General features: G+C 40.2%; 1 protein-coding gene across 1 annotated transcript; it reads right to left on the minus strand.

The window, feature by feature from the left end:
- Positions 1–10,397: 10,397 nt before the first annotated feature.
- Positions 10,398–11,393, minus strand: LOC105984022 (olfactory receptor 2AT4). Its single transcript, XM_013014065.1, has one exon. It carries the CDS (start codon positions 11,357–11,359, stop codon positions 10,403–10,405), a length of 957 nt encoding a protein of 318 aa, XP_012869519.1. The 5' UTR covers positions 11,360–11,393; the 3' UTR covers positions 10,398–10,402.
- Between the last annotated feature and the right edge of the window lie 5,896 nt (positions 11,394–17,289).

Genomic DNA, 17,289 nt, shown 5'->3' on the forward strand with positions numbered 1-17,289 from the left:
GGCAGGAAAGACCGTGAGACTCCTATCTCCAATAAACCACCAGAAAACTGGAAGTGGCGCTGTAGCTCAAGTGGTAGAGTGCTCGCCTTGAGCTGAAGAGTTGAGAGAAAGCGCTCAAGCCCAGAGTTCAAGCCCCACGACTGACAAAAAAAAAAAGATCTGCTGCAAAATGGGGTTCTTTTTGGCCATGCCAGTGGTTAAGGATGTAGATGTGAAAGCCAGAAAGCGCTGGATGCCAGTTCTCATCCTACCTCCACCTGGGTGACCCACAGCAAGTCTTGCCCCTCTCTGAACCCTGTTCCACCCATCTGCAGAACGCTGTAGTCAGGGACAACAAAGAGGCCAGAACATCTCAGAACACAAAATGGCAAGTGTTTCTAGTCACTGTCTTGCCTTTCTGTGGGAAGACCTTGTCAAGATGGATTGAATGTCACCTGAGAAAGTCACCCTCTGCCTGACCTATCAGGGCCCAAGGTTCATAGCTCATGTTCTCCCCATGGTCCTGGATTTGAGGAGCAGGTCTCAGTTTTATACTAATCTGTCCAGCTACTGGCCTCCTATTTCTTTTTTTTCTTTAAAAATATGTTTATCTTTTTGACTTGGATGAAATACAAAAGTCAGAGCATCGTCACAGAGTTTAAATCACAGACACAGAAAGAATAAAATCCTTTTGTTTCATGTTTTATGAATACCAGAATTCTTTTCGTTTCACTATGTCACACACACACACACACACACACACACACACACACACACACACACACATATATTCTTCTCTTACTGTTGTAGCTAGATTTCCTCAATATGGACCCCCTATTTCTGTCTCTCCAGTTTAGATTTCATCTATCCCCAGCAATGCTCACCTGTTGAGCCCAGTTTACACTGGTCTTCTGTGGTTCTCTACTAACAGCCTTGGTGGAAGGAGCGTGCTAGGGCTAAACCATGGCCCCCTAAACCCTTAAGCCCCTCCTTTCATGCAGGTCTCTTGAGGTGCTCCCTCAAGATGATGATCCCCTGGTACCATACCCACCATCCTCAGGGATCACTCCCTGGGCTCCCTGGGATCTCTTAGAACAGATATGGGAGGGAGGGAGAATTTGTCCCTGAACTTCATTGGTGATGAAAGCATCAGCACTAACAACCCTCAAGGGTATAGAACTTCACACTAATGGTATAGCTTTCCTTCTCATTATCCCACCTGATCCTCAGAACAACAGAGAAGACAGGACCAACAGGCTGCAACAGGAAGTCCACGAGGAAGAAAACAAAGCCCAGGATGTGAAATAACTTGCCTATTTTAACACTTGTGGCTCTAGGCAGAAGTAATATTCAGACCTAGGGGCTTATTCCTGTCTTGGGCTTTGACCACTACAAGAAGATGGCATAATGGTTAAGAGGATGGAAGCCTGGAGCTATCAGATATTAAAGATCCTCCTGTTTTTCTTTTCCATTAGTGTTTATAACTGCACATAGAAACAAAAATATGCCTTCCAGAGAAGTCTGTGTTTTCAGGAATAGATCTCCTTCCTTTCCTTACAAGCTACAACTCTGCTTTTTCCTTCTAGTCAGTCTTCACCAGCTGATTCGATGGCCCGAGGTACTTCAAAATTCAGGTAGAATCTAAGCCACCAGTTTAGTGAAGCAATCATTCCCACCCTGGGAGATGTATTCCGTTCTTATGAACAAAACGTTCATGAACAAAATTAAGAGGTAGAAAGCAAAGTTGAACTAGGCAGTGGTGGCTCACACCTGTAATCCTAGCTTCTCAAGAGGCTGAGATTGGAAAATCCAAGTTCAAAGCCAGCCCAGCCAGGAAAAGCCCGTGAGAATTATCTCCAATTCACCATAAAATACCAATAGTGGAACTGCGCCACAAGTGGTGGAGCACTAGCCTTAAGCAAAAGATCTCAGGGACAGTGTTCAGGTCCCAAGTTCAAGCCCCAGTACTGACATAAAAAAAGCAAAGGGAAGGAAGTAAATATTTTGAAGAGGGGTTCTTAGGGCAAGTGAGAAGAGGTAGTGCTTTGCCTTCTCTTGTTCTCTAGATCTGTGTCCTTTGGTCATGTATTTTGCTTTATATATTGGCTGCTGGCTAAGAGTATGTATTCCAACTTGTCAGGCAGCACCTACACCTTGATAGGCATTGTCATTTATCCAGCACCCTGAACTGAGTCTTCAGTTATTCTTCCATTCACTTGAGCTGGCTGCTTCTGTATGATGTTGGATCAGTGACAAAGTGCGTGAGACTGATAGCTACATTTCTTTTGCTGTGAATTCAGTTCCTTTGTCAAAAGTAAGACCATATGGGCTATCATGCTGAATAGCTGTTAGGTTCTGAATCTGATCTGTCCCTCAAGGCTCATATAATAAAGGACTGGTTGCCAGCTATTGTGCTTTGGGAAAGTCGTTGGATCATAAGGGCTCTAACCTCAGCAGTGGATATTCATAGTTCAATGACATGGTTGGAATGTGGTAGAAACTAGGAGGTAGGGCTGCACTGCAGGAAGTAAGTCACTAGAGATATCCTGGAAGAGACTGTCTTGTCCCTTCTAGATCCCCACCTCTGCTTCCTAGCTGCCCTGAGATAAAGAGCTTAGCTCTACCACATGCTTGTCGCCATTATGTTTGCCCTCAACACAAGCCCATAGAAATGGAGCCCAGCCAAATTGGGTTGAAACCATGTCAGATATTTTGCCACAGCAGTAACAGGTGACTCTCACATAAGGCATTTATTAATTACACAGAAGGTGATGCCAACAGAAACATTATAAGCAATAAGGACAAATACATAACCAGAGTACATTTCTATTCCAATAAAGACAAACCAGAGTCCCCTTGCTGATGACAATGATCCAGGGCCATCAACCTGCCTCCCATAGCTAGCTAATCTGTTTCCTTGAGCAACAGTTCTTAACATGAGCTCAAGGTTGATCTTGGTTGCTGGAATTGTTAGGTATATTGCACAAACCTTGATGAACTGTTTACAACCCCTATTCATGCCGTTGTGTGTGTGTGTGTGTGTGTGTGTGTGTGTGTGTGTGTGTGTGAAATCCTAGGGCTTGAACTCAGGGCCTGCCACTGAGCTACTTTTGCTCAAGGTTAGCACTCTACCACTTGATCACAGCTCCACTTTCAACATTTTTGGTAGTTTATTGGAGATAAGAGTCTCATCAACTTTCCTGCTTAGGCTGGCTTTGAACCACGATCCACAGATCTTAGCTTCTTGAGTAGCTAGGATTACAGGTGTTGAGCCACATGCACATGGCTGTCTTTTTTTAATTGTTAATGTTTTGAGCAAACACTAGTGTATTTCAGAAAGAGTCTGACTGATATCTATAGAATGAATCTTCTTTTCTTCTTGATTTTGCTTGCCCCTGTTGATTGTATAGACTTCTATCTTTAAAAACATTCACTCATTTAATGTTTGACGTTATCTTTAAGCAGTTAGTTGTACAAAGGGGCTTCAACACAGCATGTCAATTTATGAGTAATGCATCTTAATCAGTGTCACCCCTTCTGTCACCGTTCTTTCCCCAGCTGTCCAAGCCTTACCAGCTCCTCAACTTACCTGGTTCCATTTTCACATATGTACATTGAGGATAATGACCATATTCACTCATCCTTCTTCTTCCCATTGTTGTTGACCTCTTATTGTCATGATACCCTTTGGGAAATAGTCACTGGGGACACAGACATCTTCACAATCTATGCCTTGGTTCTTATTTTTAGTTTTTATTTATTTATTTTATTGTAAAGGTGATATACAAAGGGATTACAGTTACATAAGTAAGGTAATGAGTACGTTTGTTTTGAACAGTATTACCCCTTCCCTCATTTCCTTCCTTCCTTCCTTTTCTTTCTTTCTTTCTTTCTTTCTTTCTTTCTTTCTTTCTTTCTTTCTTTCTTTCTTTCTTTCTTTCTTTCTTTCTTTCTTTCTTTCTGTTGTGGGGCTTGAACTCCAGGCCTGGGCGCTGTCCCTCAGCTCTTCAGCTCAAGGTGAATGCTCTACCTCTTGAGCCACAGTGCCACTTCCAGTTTTCTGGTGGTTTATTGGAGATAAGAATCTCACAGACTTTCCTGCCTGGGCTAGCTTTGAACCTCGATCCTCAGATCTCAGCCTCTTAAGTAGCTAGGATTACAGGCGTGAGCCACCATCGCCTGGCCCCTCCCTCATTTTCTGTGCCTTGGTTCTTGTCTCGATTGTTTTCATCGTCAATCCCTCTGGCCTTGTTCCTGGATATTGTTGCAAATACAGTAGCCATTGCCCGTAAACTGGCATAGATCCAAACTTCTTTTCATTTCACTTTTCAGGTGAGAGGAACTTGGGTGAAAAACCAGAGACACTGCTATGAGTTCTGCCCATTAATAGGAGTTCTTTACCATGAATGTAGATGATCATCCAGGGCCCTTCCGATGTGGTTGTGATCCTGCAGCTGTCTACTTGTGGGTGGTTTCAGCACATTTTAAAGAAATACTTGTAGCTGGGCACCAGTGGCTCATGCCTGTAATCCTAGCTACTCAGGAGGCTGAAATTTGAGAATCATGGTTTGAAGCCAGACCCAGGCAGGAAAGACTGTGAGACTCTAATCTCCAATAAACAACCAGAAATCTGGAAGTAATGCTGTGGCTCAAGGGATAGAGCACTTGCCTTGAGTTGAAGAGCTGAGGGACAATGCCTAGGTGACAATTCAAGCCCCACAACCAACAACAACAAAAAAATTGTAATTCAAGGCCTGAATATTATTTTCCTGACAGAACTGATTAGATGGAATTTTCCCTGTGGCTGTATGTTAGATTTAATGAAAAACATTAAGGCAGCAAAACCGAGTCACTGGAGTCTGAAGTGCCAGCTCACACTACTTACTTGTAACTTCAAAGGTTTCCTTGAGCCTAATATGACGTTTATCACTTCCACTTGATGATGGGTTGTTTTTGTACAAGTCAATTTTATATTTTTTGTGCTCAAATTCATAACCAATTCACAAGAGAGAACTTGAGGACCCATTATTCATTCATTCTGCACCAGGGCCAAGATCCATTTCTCAGGAGCATACATTTCTACAAAAGGGAACTTAGGTTTATTCTAAAATTCAAGCCTGGGGCTGGAGATGTGGATAAAGTGCTTGCCTAGCATGCACGAAACCCTGGATTGTTCTCAGTACCACATAAACAGAAAAAGCCAAGAAGTGGCATTGTGTCTCAAGTAGTAAAGTGCTAGCCTTGAAGAAAAGAAGCTCAGGGTCAGTGTCCAGGCTCTGAGTTCAAGCCCCAGGGTGGGAAAAATAAAAAACAATAAAAATCCAAGCCCATAATGTGTGTTACCTCAGAAATTCAAGAAGATTTTTAAGTCTGGGCTATGACAGTGTAGCTTACCTAGGATTAAACTTCCTACCAAAAACAACTGCAAAACAATGTACAAGAACTAGTTAAAGACTTCAAAGAATACTCAGTCATGGAACTTGAACCACTGTAAAATAAACCTTGAGAAAAGAGAGGCACTGAGTTTGAGTTCCAGGATCTCAACTTTCTTATCAATTTCCTAGCTTGTAGGATAGAAAATAGAATCAAATACAAAAATAAAAATCCTACTGGGCTGAAGAGACCTAAATTGGAATTTGAGTGGTAAAGTGACTGAAAGTTCAGAGCAAATTTGTAGAGAGGAGAATACAGTAGAGGAAAAGCACCAAATGAGGGGTATACATTCCTTTCCAGTCATTGACTGACTTTCAGGCATACGAATACAAGGAAATACCCCCCAAAGAATGCAGCGGGTTGGAGGTTTAAGAGCTTCCAAAATATTTGAACAGCCACATGATATTGCAGGCGTTGGCACATAGCCTCATCTGAATAGAAGGAATTTCACTTGAGACCCTGCAAATACTGGAGTGGAGTAATAAGGTCTAAATCTCATAAGTAAAAGCAAAATTGAAATACATGAGTTGGAGTCCAGTTTAAAACCAATGTACAATGAATATGATCAATTTGTACTGTCTCCTGGCAAAAGGTAACACTTTCTGGAAAAAGACAAAAATTATCCAGAACTTTACATTTCAACTCTCAATACCTAAGCAAAAAAAAGATGAGGCAAGATCACAAATAATCAAACCAATGAGCCAATGAGAAGAATATCAGCAGATAAATGGGAGATTCAGATGTACTTATCAGCTGAAGGTTGATTACTTCTTATAGAACATGGATGAAAAATCTATAGTACTAGGTTGGACTGGAAGTAAGTTCACAGCTAGACTGGCCATGCTGTACTGGTGGAGGGAGAATGTCCAGTCTAGAACCTGATCACATACATTGTCAAAATGCAGTCTAAGTTCATTTCCCAAGTGCTCTTCCACGAGCAACGCTAATTCCTTGACTGAGAATCTAACAGCTGGAATGTGGATATCCAAGAAAGGTTAGAAGAGGTAAGAACAGGACACTGTAAGTGCACCTGAGATACATTTTGCTCTACTCCTCAGTTTTCTCACAGGACACATTTATAATCCTTTTCCTTAGGAGGCTATATCTTCAGTTGGGTTGCAATGCAAAGAAGAGAGGTGACAAAACAAAAGGGAATCTTAGGGGGAAAAGTATCTTTTTCCTCATCCCAAGACAGTTTTTTTTTTTTTTTATCAGCAACTGTAGCATTGGCCATAAAGGCAATGACAGTGCGTGGCTGTCCGCTTGTCCCAGCACTGTTTGTCAAAAAGAGTTTCTTTCCTCCGTGAGAATTCTTGATCTTTTGTTTGAATGTTTCTGTGTGGCTCAATTTTCTAAACTTGTTTTATTCCATTGATTTATATTTCTATTTTTATGCCAACTCTATACTCTTGATTACTCTAGGTCCAATTCCACTCTCTGTGCAAGAAAAATCTTTGAAAACGTAAGTGAAAAACAAAACAATGAAAAAATATATCAGGCTAACACTAGCCAAGAGAAAGCTGGAATAATAATATTAATTTAAAGACACCAATGTCAGAATACAAGAAATTACCCTGCACAGAACATAACATAATCATGAAGGAATTATTCAAGATTTACCAATCCCAAATGTTTCTGCTCCTAGAATAGCCCCTGGAAGAACATGAGACAAAAACTAGTGGAATTGAGGGAGAGATAAACAAGTTTATAATTATAATTAGGGACTTCAATACCCTCTCCCAATAATTGATGCAATAATTAATTACAATATAGAAGAACTAAGAAGCATCATCAAATGACTAGACTTAATTGAGACTAACTAGACTTAATTTAGAGACTAACTTATAGAACAATATCAGACAACACTTTCAAGTACACACAGAACATTCATCAAAATGAATTGTATTTGGAGACATTAAATGAAATCTTTAAGAGTATCAGAAATGGTATAATTCCAATATCCTGGAGGCTGAGAATTTTGGATTGCTGGCTTATGACCAGTCTGGACTATATAGCAAGACCCTGTCTCAACATTTTGTTTTTAAAGAACAGAAAAGAGTAAAGAATGGAAACCATATAAATTATCTTCTATTTTTGAGGGGTGGGGGTCCGGTTGTGGGGCCTGAACTCTAGGCCTGGGCGCTGTCCCTCAGCTCTTCAGCTCAAGGCTAGCGCTCTATCACTTAAGCCACAGCGCCACTTCCGGCTTTTTTTTCTTTTTGCTTATGTGGTGCTGAGGAATCGAACCCAGGGCCTCATGCCTCTACCACTGAGCCACCTTCCCAGCCCCAAATTATCTTCTTGACACATAATTAAGCTAGAAAACAGTAAAAGAAGGAGATTAGGGGAAATCTCTAATTTGAAGCCACACAATACACTTCTAAATAGGTCATTTAGGGAATCTAAAGAAATTAAAAGTACATTTTGAATGAAATGACAATGAAAATGCAACATGTTAAAATCTGAACAAACTTACTAAAGCAATATGGAAAATTTACATATCTTACAGTTTAATCTTCCACATTAGGAAACTAAAAAACAACAACAACAAAAACAAATCAGACATGGTGACACATGCCTATAGTCCCAGAGATGAGGACACTGAGGCAGGAGGATTGCAAGTTCAAGGCTAGCCTGGACTACATAGTGTGACCCTATCTCAAGAAAAAAATAAATAAACAAAAATCAGAATCTGGAGCTAAAAACAAAACAAAATGATTATAATAGGAGGAGTCTTGGTAGGGGAGGGTACAAGCAAGAAGAGAGAGGGCAAAATAAGAAGATGCTAAGGGGTAAATATGATTGAAATATTTTATATGCATGTATATATCCATTAAATTGTAAAAATAAAATGGGGGATAAGAAAAACTAATACGGGGGTGAATTTGATCAAAGCATATTATATATGTGCATGGAAAATCACAATGAAACCCTTTAGTACAATTTATATGCCTTAATAAACAAAAATTAGAAAAGGATCAAATCAAACCCAAAGCGTATGGAAAACAAAAATTATAAATATTACAGCACATATTAATAAAATTAACAACACAATAATTGAGGGGAATAAATACAACAAGATGCCGATTCTTGCAAAAATCAATTAAACTGATAAACTTATAGCCAGATTGGTCAAGAAAAAAAAAGACAAAGAAAATTCATGCTAATAATTCAGAGAAAAAATCAGGGACATTTCAGACCTTTTTTGGCAATAGAAGTATAAGCAAACCACTCCAGTAAAATGGAAACATCCAGAAAGTAAAAAACAAAACAAAACCACAAAACAAAAAACAAACAAAAAAGTCCCAAAACTGACGCAAGAAGAAGTAAGTAGCTGAAAACTCCTGTATCTATTGAAGAAATTTGTTTTGTGGTTTAAAACTTCTCTAAAAGAACATTTTAGGTCCTAATTGATTCACAGGCAACTTCTATTAAATATTGAAGGAAGAAAAACTATTTCTACAGGATGTATCCCAGAATATAAAAGAAGAGAAAAAACCTGGCAACTCGCCTCATAAAGGTGGCATTAATATAACACCAAACCAAAGAAATTTGCAAGAATGCTAAAGTAGCTTTCATAACCAGCATTGCAAAACTTCTAAACGAAATATTAACAAACCAAATCCAGCAACTTATAAAGAGTATAATGCATTATAACCAAATGGGATTTGTTACATACATTAAACAGCAATGCTCAAAACAATTAAAAACACATTTTAATAGGTTAACAGAAAAATATACTTAGATAGAAATCTAACAATACATATGCTAAATCTGTAGACTAAAATCAACAGACCACTGATGAACAAAATAAAAAAACATAATAAATGGAGTGACATGCCATGTTCATGGATTAGAAGACCTGGTATCAACCAGTCTGTTATTGATGAATGAGTGATTCCAGGCTTGATTGCTAATGGATCTTTAGACTAGATCCTGAAAATGAGTCTGTTGAGTCAAAAGGTTAAAACACATGTACTTTGGATAGGTATGGTGGTAGTGTTGTACCAACCTGTATCCTCACAATAGAAAATGAAAAATAACACTTTGGATATAATCTTTTGTTTGTTTTGCTTTGCTTTTGACAAGATCTTGCTAGCCAAGGCTGGCCTTAAACTTTTAACCCTCCTGGCCTCATCCTCATGAGAGTTTGGATTACAGGCACCACCAAGCTCAGCTTGGCATAGTTTTAACTTGTATTCTTTTTAGGTCATGGATGGAATACTTTTTCATTGCTTAGGGGACTTGGGGGACAATCTGTCTGCTCACAAGTTTTTTCCCATTTTTTATTTAAACATTAGATTTTTTTCTTCTAAAGTTTTAACATCTCTTATATATTATAAATAGTCTGGTTTCTGTAATATAACTGTTTATAGAGATATTTTTTCTTCATGCAGTTCATTTTACTACAGTAAAGGTTTAATTATTCAGTAGTGAAATATTTGAGCTCATTAAGATTTGAGGGTAGGAGTGGGGTTGGGATAGATAGGGGATGAAACAATGGTAAAGAAATGATATTGATCAAGATACATTGTATATATAAATTAATGTGTTTAATTGAGCCCCTTTGTATGACTATTTAAATATAATTTGAAAATAAATTAACAAAAGATTATTCCATTGTTATTAATTATTCCAATTATTCCATTGGGACAGGAGGAAAGCCTTGGATCAAAGTATGGCAATCACAGTTAGAGCTTTCTACTCAACTGAATTTTTTTATTCTACTATTTTATGTTCATTAATTTAGTCATTCAGCACTATGGATTGAATTTCCACTCTGAGAATGTGCCACTTAGAGCATCTTCCTCTAAGCGAAGCATTATTACTTTCCATCCTAGGAGTGGAAGTGGCTGCACTGAAGGTCCAATGCTGGGGCTAAAGGCATGACTCAATGGGTAGAACACCAGCTAATAAGCAAAGCATCAGTTCAAGTCCAGATATCACAACAACAACAACAATAACAACGAAAGAAAAGAAGGTCCAATGCTCATGTCATAGCCTCGGTTTTGAGATATACAGTTTTGGTGATGGCTGCCTTGACATCCTTGTTCCTCAGTGTGTAGATGAGGGGGTTGAGAATTGGTGTGAGAACAGCATAAGCCACATTGCCCATGACGTGGAAGTCAAGGGGCAGGTCAGCCTTGTAGGCCACGTAGGCCACAGCAATGGATGAGTAGTAGGTGCCCACCACCAGGAGGTGGGAGCTACAGGTGGAGAAGGCTTTTGAGCGTCCTTCTTGGGAGCTGATGCGAAGCACAGATGCCAGGATGCGGGCATACGAGACCAACACCAGGAGAAGGGGAAGGAAGGACACCACCATAGCGATGCAAAAGCCCATGAGGGTCTGTGAGCTGGTGTCAGAGCAGGAGGACTGGACCAGAGCAAAGTGGTCACAGAAGCAGTGGTAGATGTAAGCAATGTCGTTGTAGGCCATCTGGGAGGTCTGCACCACTGCTGGGATGGGCAGGAGAAGGGCAGTGAGCCAGGCACTGGCTGCCAGTGCAGCATTGGTCTGTGGGGTCATATGGACCGGGTAGTGCAGTGGGCGGCAGATAGCCACATAGCGGTCATAGGCCATGACCACCAGGATAAAGGCTTCTGAACAGGAAAAGCTATGGAACAGGTACATCTGCAAGAAACAGGCAGGGAAACTGAAGAAGCGATCTCCAAGCAGAAACAGGAACAACATCTTGGGGACTGTGGTTGTGGTGAAAAGAATGTCCAAAGCTGAGAGGTTAATGAGGAAGAAGTACATGGGTTTGTGGAGACTGGGCTCTGCCACTACTGCTACCAGGATCAGGGCATTGCCCATGAGGATGAGAAGGTAGAAGAGGAGAAAAACAAAAAACACAGGCAGGAAGAAGGACTCTGGCAGAGAAGGGATGCCCACCAGGTAAAAAACAGGTGAGCTGTCTCCTGATCCGTTACAGGTGGGGGCTTCCATAGTGAGGCAGAGTGGAATTCTGGGAGATGGATGGCTGAAACATTGACACACTAAGAACATCTGGAAGCCAGAGCAGGAAAGGATTCCATAAGGATAATCCCATCATGTTTATTGGATAGTCAACAGGAGCATAATTATTTGCAACCAATTCTAGAAAACTGATGGTGGCCTCTGGTAATGACTTCCACTATCAAGTGAATTATGAGTTCATAATTTGTCAAATACCAATTAATTAGTAACCCAATTAATTGATGTCTTTATGCTGTGGTTAGTGATCATGGTGAAAGCGGGGAAGACCAGCAAGGTTTCCAACTTCTTAGATTCTTTGGGGAATATCACACTTAGACAGTTTTGATTATTGAATTATGGAAAGAATGCTTCTACTCCCTATCATTATTTTCACACTATGGGATTTGGGTTGTCAGATCTCTTAAATCAACTTTTTTAGCTTGTGCTTATACTTTTGCACTAAAAATCCCACTGTATGGCTTTGAAGTGTCTTCTTTCTCCAAGATTCTCTGCAATATGTTGTTGTTCACACAATTAAGCTTCTTCCTCTCTTGTATTCCTTGGCTTGAGGCTCTTCCTAACTCCATTTGATCTGGGTGCTTGGACTTCTCTTGATTAGGCTATTACCATGTTATAGCCTTTGTAGACCAACACGTCAATTGTAATAGCTAGGAAAGCCTGGATCAGTTACACAAATCACATTTTATAACAAACTGGAGAAATGTAAATGCAATAAAAATGAGAAGAAATAGAGCTCCAAAGATTGAGCAAACCCTTCAAAGTAAGCTAACCATCACCAGCTCTTTTCTTCCCTTAGTTTATTTGATTTGGGGGCCACCCTGTGGCTTGGACTTATTGAAGACAGAGAGACATGGAGGAGAAAGAAATCAGCAGGCCTTTTGTCTGTCAAAAAAGACTCAAAATTGTTTGGATTTTTAAGCATTCTAAAATATATGACAAATCTTCCCCATGGATAACTGAACTCTGGGGCTCAGCAAAAGGGTTAGAAAGCTAACTTGAAGGCTTCTATTCTAGTCTTTTTATTGGTCCAAGGCCAGGACTTGAATTTGGTAACTGATGCTTTTTGCTCATTGGCTAGCATTGTACCAACGGAGCCACGCCTCTAACCCCAATTGATGGCTCCTAAAAGACAAGTTAAAGTCTCTTTTTCCTTTTCTTTCTTTCTTTTCTTTTCTTTCTTTTAACTCTCGGCTGGGCTCTGTCCCTCAGCTTTTCAGCTCAAGGCTAATGCTCTACCACTTGAGCCACAGTGCCACTTCCAGCATTTTATGTTTATGTGGTGCTGAGGAATCGAACCCAGGGCCTTTAAGCATGTAAGGCAAGCACTCTACCACTGAGCCACATTCCCAGCCCAGTCTATAAATGCTTATAAGACAAGAGGGAAGGGCTTGCCTCAAACATCTACTGAGCTTTCCCTCTTAAGAGTTCCCAAACATTTAGAGCTATGTGTGTATGTAGGTACAGACAAGGGTGAAAATAGTGACTTAGAGACCTAGTGAAACCCTCCAAGAGGAAGAAGTGAATCTCCCATAGTCTTCCTTAGCTGAGGAGTCAGAGATCAGCTGGGTTGTCACTTCAGAAGCTGGCGAGCTATATGTTAGGAGCAGGAACACAAACCATGTTAGACTAAATTCTACCAGAATGGAAATGAAGCCTTCACACAACTTGAGTATTAACTGGCTTCAGATTATCAGCCCCTTACTCTTCTCTGCCTAGGAGGGAAGAAGGAGAAGTTTATCTGGTAAGACAGTCATCGAGGGCCTCTATGAATCCATTATAAATTGTGTTCAATTTACAATAAAAATTATTGGATATATGAAAGGGCAGAAAAGTGACCAATAATCAACAGAAAATATACATTAATAGTAGAAATACAATGATCTAGGATACCTGAATTATCAAACGATGACTTCAGTGTAACACTTTTTTATGTTATAGAGGAAAAGGTTGGAAAAATAGACTTAAAAAATAGGGAATTTGAACCAAGTGTCAAGGGCTCATGCTTGTAATCTTAACTAATTCAGGAGACTGAGACCTGAGTATCATAGTTCAAAGCCAGCCCAGGTAGAAAGTCTGAGAATCTTATCTTCACTTAACCACTAAAAAGCCAGAAGTAGAGTGGTGGCTCAAGTGGTAGAGCTCTAACCTTGAGGAAAAGAAGCTCCAGGTCAATACCTAGGGCCTGAGTTCAAGCCCCAGGAACAGCATGAGAGAAAGGAAGAGAAAGGGATTGAGAGAGACAGAGACAGAGACAGAGACAGAGACAGAATTCAACAGAAACTTGGAATCTGTTAGGAATCTACTTAGGAGACTGAGATTTGGAGAAATATAAGTAGAAGCCAGAAAAATCAACAGGATTCTTTCTCCAAAATAACCATAAAAAAGCTGGGTGCTGGGTACTAGTGGCTTCTGCTTATAATCCCAGCTATTCAGGAGGCTGAGATCTTAGGTTTGTAGTTCAAATCCAACCTGGACAGGAAAGTTTGTGACAGTATAATCTCTAATTAACCACCAAAAAGGCTGGAAGTAGAGCTGTGGCTCAAGTGGTAGAGTGCTAGCCTTGGGCAAAAGAGCTCAGGGACAACACCCAGGCCCCTGAGTACAAGCCCCAGAATGAGCACCAAAACAAGGGGGAACAAAGCTGCACTAAAAGCATGGCTCAAGTGGTAATGCACCAGCCAAACAAGCAAGTTGAGTAAATGTAAGGTCTTAAATTAAAATCCCGAGACTAGTAAACAACAACAACAACAATCCAACTAAAATACCAAATAGTTAAAATTAAGAACTCTGGATAGACATAATAGCCAACTAGATACAAGAGCAGATGGCTTTAGAAAGTAGATCAATAGAAAATACCTTAAGTTAATCCCAGAAATAAAAGGGTACATGCTGTATGATTTAACTGGTATTAATTAAGTTGATGGCTATTTAATCTATGTTATGTCAGTATAGTGGTTGTCTGTGGTAGAAAGATAGGCAAGAAGTGGACAAGGGTATACTTTTGAGGACAATGGAAATGTTCTATATGTTGATTGAGTTAAATGGTGCTTATATGGATGTTTGTATCTATGAAAACTTTGAATTATACACTTAAGATTGGTTCATTATCTTCTGTGTAAGTTTCATTTCAATTTACAAATACAATACATCTGGGCTGATTCTATACCTTGGCTGTGGTGAATAGTGCTGCAATGTATATGGCTGTGCTGGTGGCTTTACTGTATTCTGGTTTGTAATCTTTTAGATAAATATCCAGGAGTAGCATTGCTGGATCATAATGTTAGGCATTATACAAGTGTGTACAAATGTATTAAGTCAAACATCATAGATTCAGGGGAGATCTCAAATAGTGCAATTCCTTAGAAAGCTGAAAATAAAAGTTCAGCAAAATAGAACACTAGGAAGCAGGTATTTGAGAGGGATGAGGTAGTGTCTAGGAGAAATGGATAGATGAATGAACAAGAGAAGAGGGTGGGAAATGCAGACAAGAATCCAATGTTCATGTAATTAAGAAGAGTAAGGGAAAGTGTGGGTAAGGGAAGGGTGGGAGAGAATGTTGAAAGGGGTGACATTGATCAAGATATTCATAAACTTCTTTGTTAAATGGCAACTCCTATGTACAACTACTTAAAGATAATAATTAAAATTGTTTGGCCAGGCACTGGCTCGTGGCTGTAATCCTAGCTACTCAGGAGACTGAGATCTGAGGATTGTTGTCCAAAGTGTGGCCAGACAGGAAATTCTAGTGAGACTCATCTCCAGTTAATCACCAGAAAACCAGAAGTTGAGCTGTGACTCAGAGTGGTAGAGTACTATCCTTGAGCAGAAAAGCTCAAGGACAGTGCTCAGGTCCTGATTTCAAGCCCTACAACCAACAATAACAACAACAAAAATACAGTGAGTAGACAAATTGGAAGAAAGTATTTCATCTGTCTTCTTGCAACAAGTGCCCAAAGCTGTTCCTGCCCTTGAGGTTTTTCACCTCTTGTCAAAGGAGGGGAAATTTGGACTTCTATCTACCCACAGAACTGGGGTCTTTCACTGAGGGAACTCCTCTCATATATGGGGATGTTGTTCTGAATTAATGACCCAGGAGAAAGTCCATGTTCATGTACAGATTCTTGATCTTCAATTCTAATGATTCAAAGATCTTGCATTCCTTAGCCAAGCATGAGTGGCTCAATCCTAGCTACTTAGGAGGCTGAGATCGGATGATTGCAGTTTTAAGCCAGTCTAGGGACGAAAGTCCATGAGACTCTTATCTTCGATTAAGTACCAAAAATCTAGAAGTGGAGCTGTGGTAGAGCACTAGCCTTGAGAATAAAGAGCTCAGGGATAGCTCCCAGGCCTGAGTTCAAGTCCTAGGAACAGTACCAAAAAAGTAAATAAATAAAAGATTCTAACACCTGCCCCTCAAAGCCTGTCCTCTTACACTCTTGTTTCCCCCTGTTCCAGCCAATGCTAGATACTCATTCTTGCCTGTTCAACTCAAAGATGCCTTTGCTCCTCTCAGCTGTCTCAGGGACCTCTTTTCTGAGTTCTGGAGGTTTCCCCTTTGTCATCATTACAGTCATTCTAGATTGTCCTGGTCTATTTATATGTCTGTGACTCTACCAGACCGGGAGCATTTGCAGGGCAGTAATGGATCTAATTGTTTCTATTTAATAATGCACCATCACCCTTCCTAGTAACAGAATGCAATCCCTCAACTTGCCTCATTTTACTGATGAATTATAAAATAGGTATAAAGGAGCCATTAGTGATTAAATAAGTTTAGTCTGAGCCTTTTTATTGCACAGATGGAGAGAGGGGAGACCCTGAAATGGGTTGCAATTGCCCCAAATTCTCTTAGTAAGCAGCAGGAACACAGAACTAGTCAGCAAAATTGGATTGTCAACTCACCTTTAGTCCAATAAACTCAGTAATGGGCCTAGCTGCTCAACATACATAGGTCCACACCAGAGCTGGACAATCGAGGCTCCAGAGGTATGAAAACACCTTGGTCCCCTAAGCTACTGTTCTGTTTTTTCCCCTTTTTCTACATGGTATTGGGGTTTGAACTCAGGGCCTTGCACTCTACCACTTGAGCCATGCCGATTTTGCTTTATAGTTATTTTTCAGGCAGGATCTCATGTTTTTGCATACAGCAGCCTCAGACTAAGATCCTCCTACCTGTGCCTCTGGGATCATAGACATACATGCTACCAGGCCTAGTATAACATTTTGCTTGTGCTGGCCTTGAACCACAATTCTCCTCATCTCTGCCTCTTGAAGTGGCATAAACCACCATGTCCAGTCTCCAAAAAATGGTTTTGAAAGCATTTAGTTCTTGGGTTGTTTTTTTCCCCCAAAACACTGGCAGCATAGGTACATTTAGCTTACACCTTTGATCCTAGCTACTCAGGAGGTTGGGATCACGGTTCAAAGCTAGCAGGGCAGAAAAGTGCATGAGATTCTTATTGTCAATAAACTACCAAAAAAAAAAAAAGAGTTCAGGACTGTCCACACCCTGAGTTCAAGCCCCAGGACCTGCACAAAAAAAGAGAGGGAAAAAAACATTGACATAGCATTGTATGTATAGAAATTATAACATTTTATCCTTGTTTATGTTTTGTAGTGCAGAGAAATAATTTTATTAGAATTAGATATTATAAGGGTGTTTTGGGTTTTCGGGTTACTAATGATATTGTTAGAAGATATAGCCAGCCGGGCACTGGTGGCTCATGCCTGTAATCCTGGCTACTCAGGAGGCTGAGATCTGAGGATCACAGTTTAAAGCCAGCCCAGGCAAGAAAGTCTGTGAGACTCTTATCTCCAATTAACCACCAAAAAACCAGAAGTGGTACTGTGGCTAAAAGTGTCAGAGCACTAGCCTTGAGCAAAAGAGCTCAGGGACAGTG

Source organism: Dipodomys ordii, unplaced genomic scaffold, assembly GCF_000151885.1.
Source record: "Dipodomys ordii isolate 6190 unplaced genomic scaffold, Dord_2.0 Scaffold22, whole genome shotgun sequence".
NCBI lineage: Eukaryota > Metazoa > Chordata > Mammalia > Rodentia > Heteromyidae > Dipodomys > Dipodomys ordii.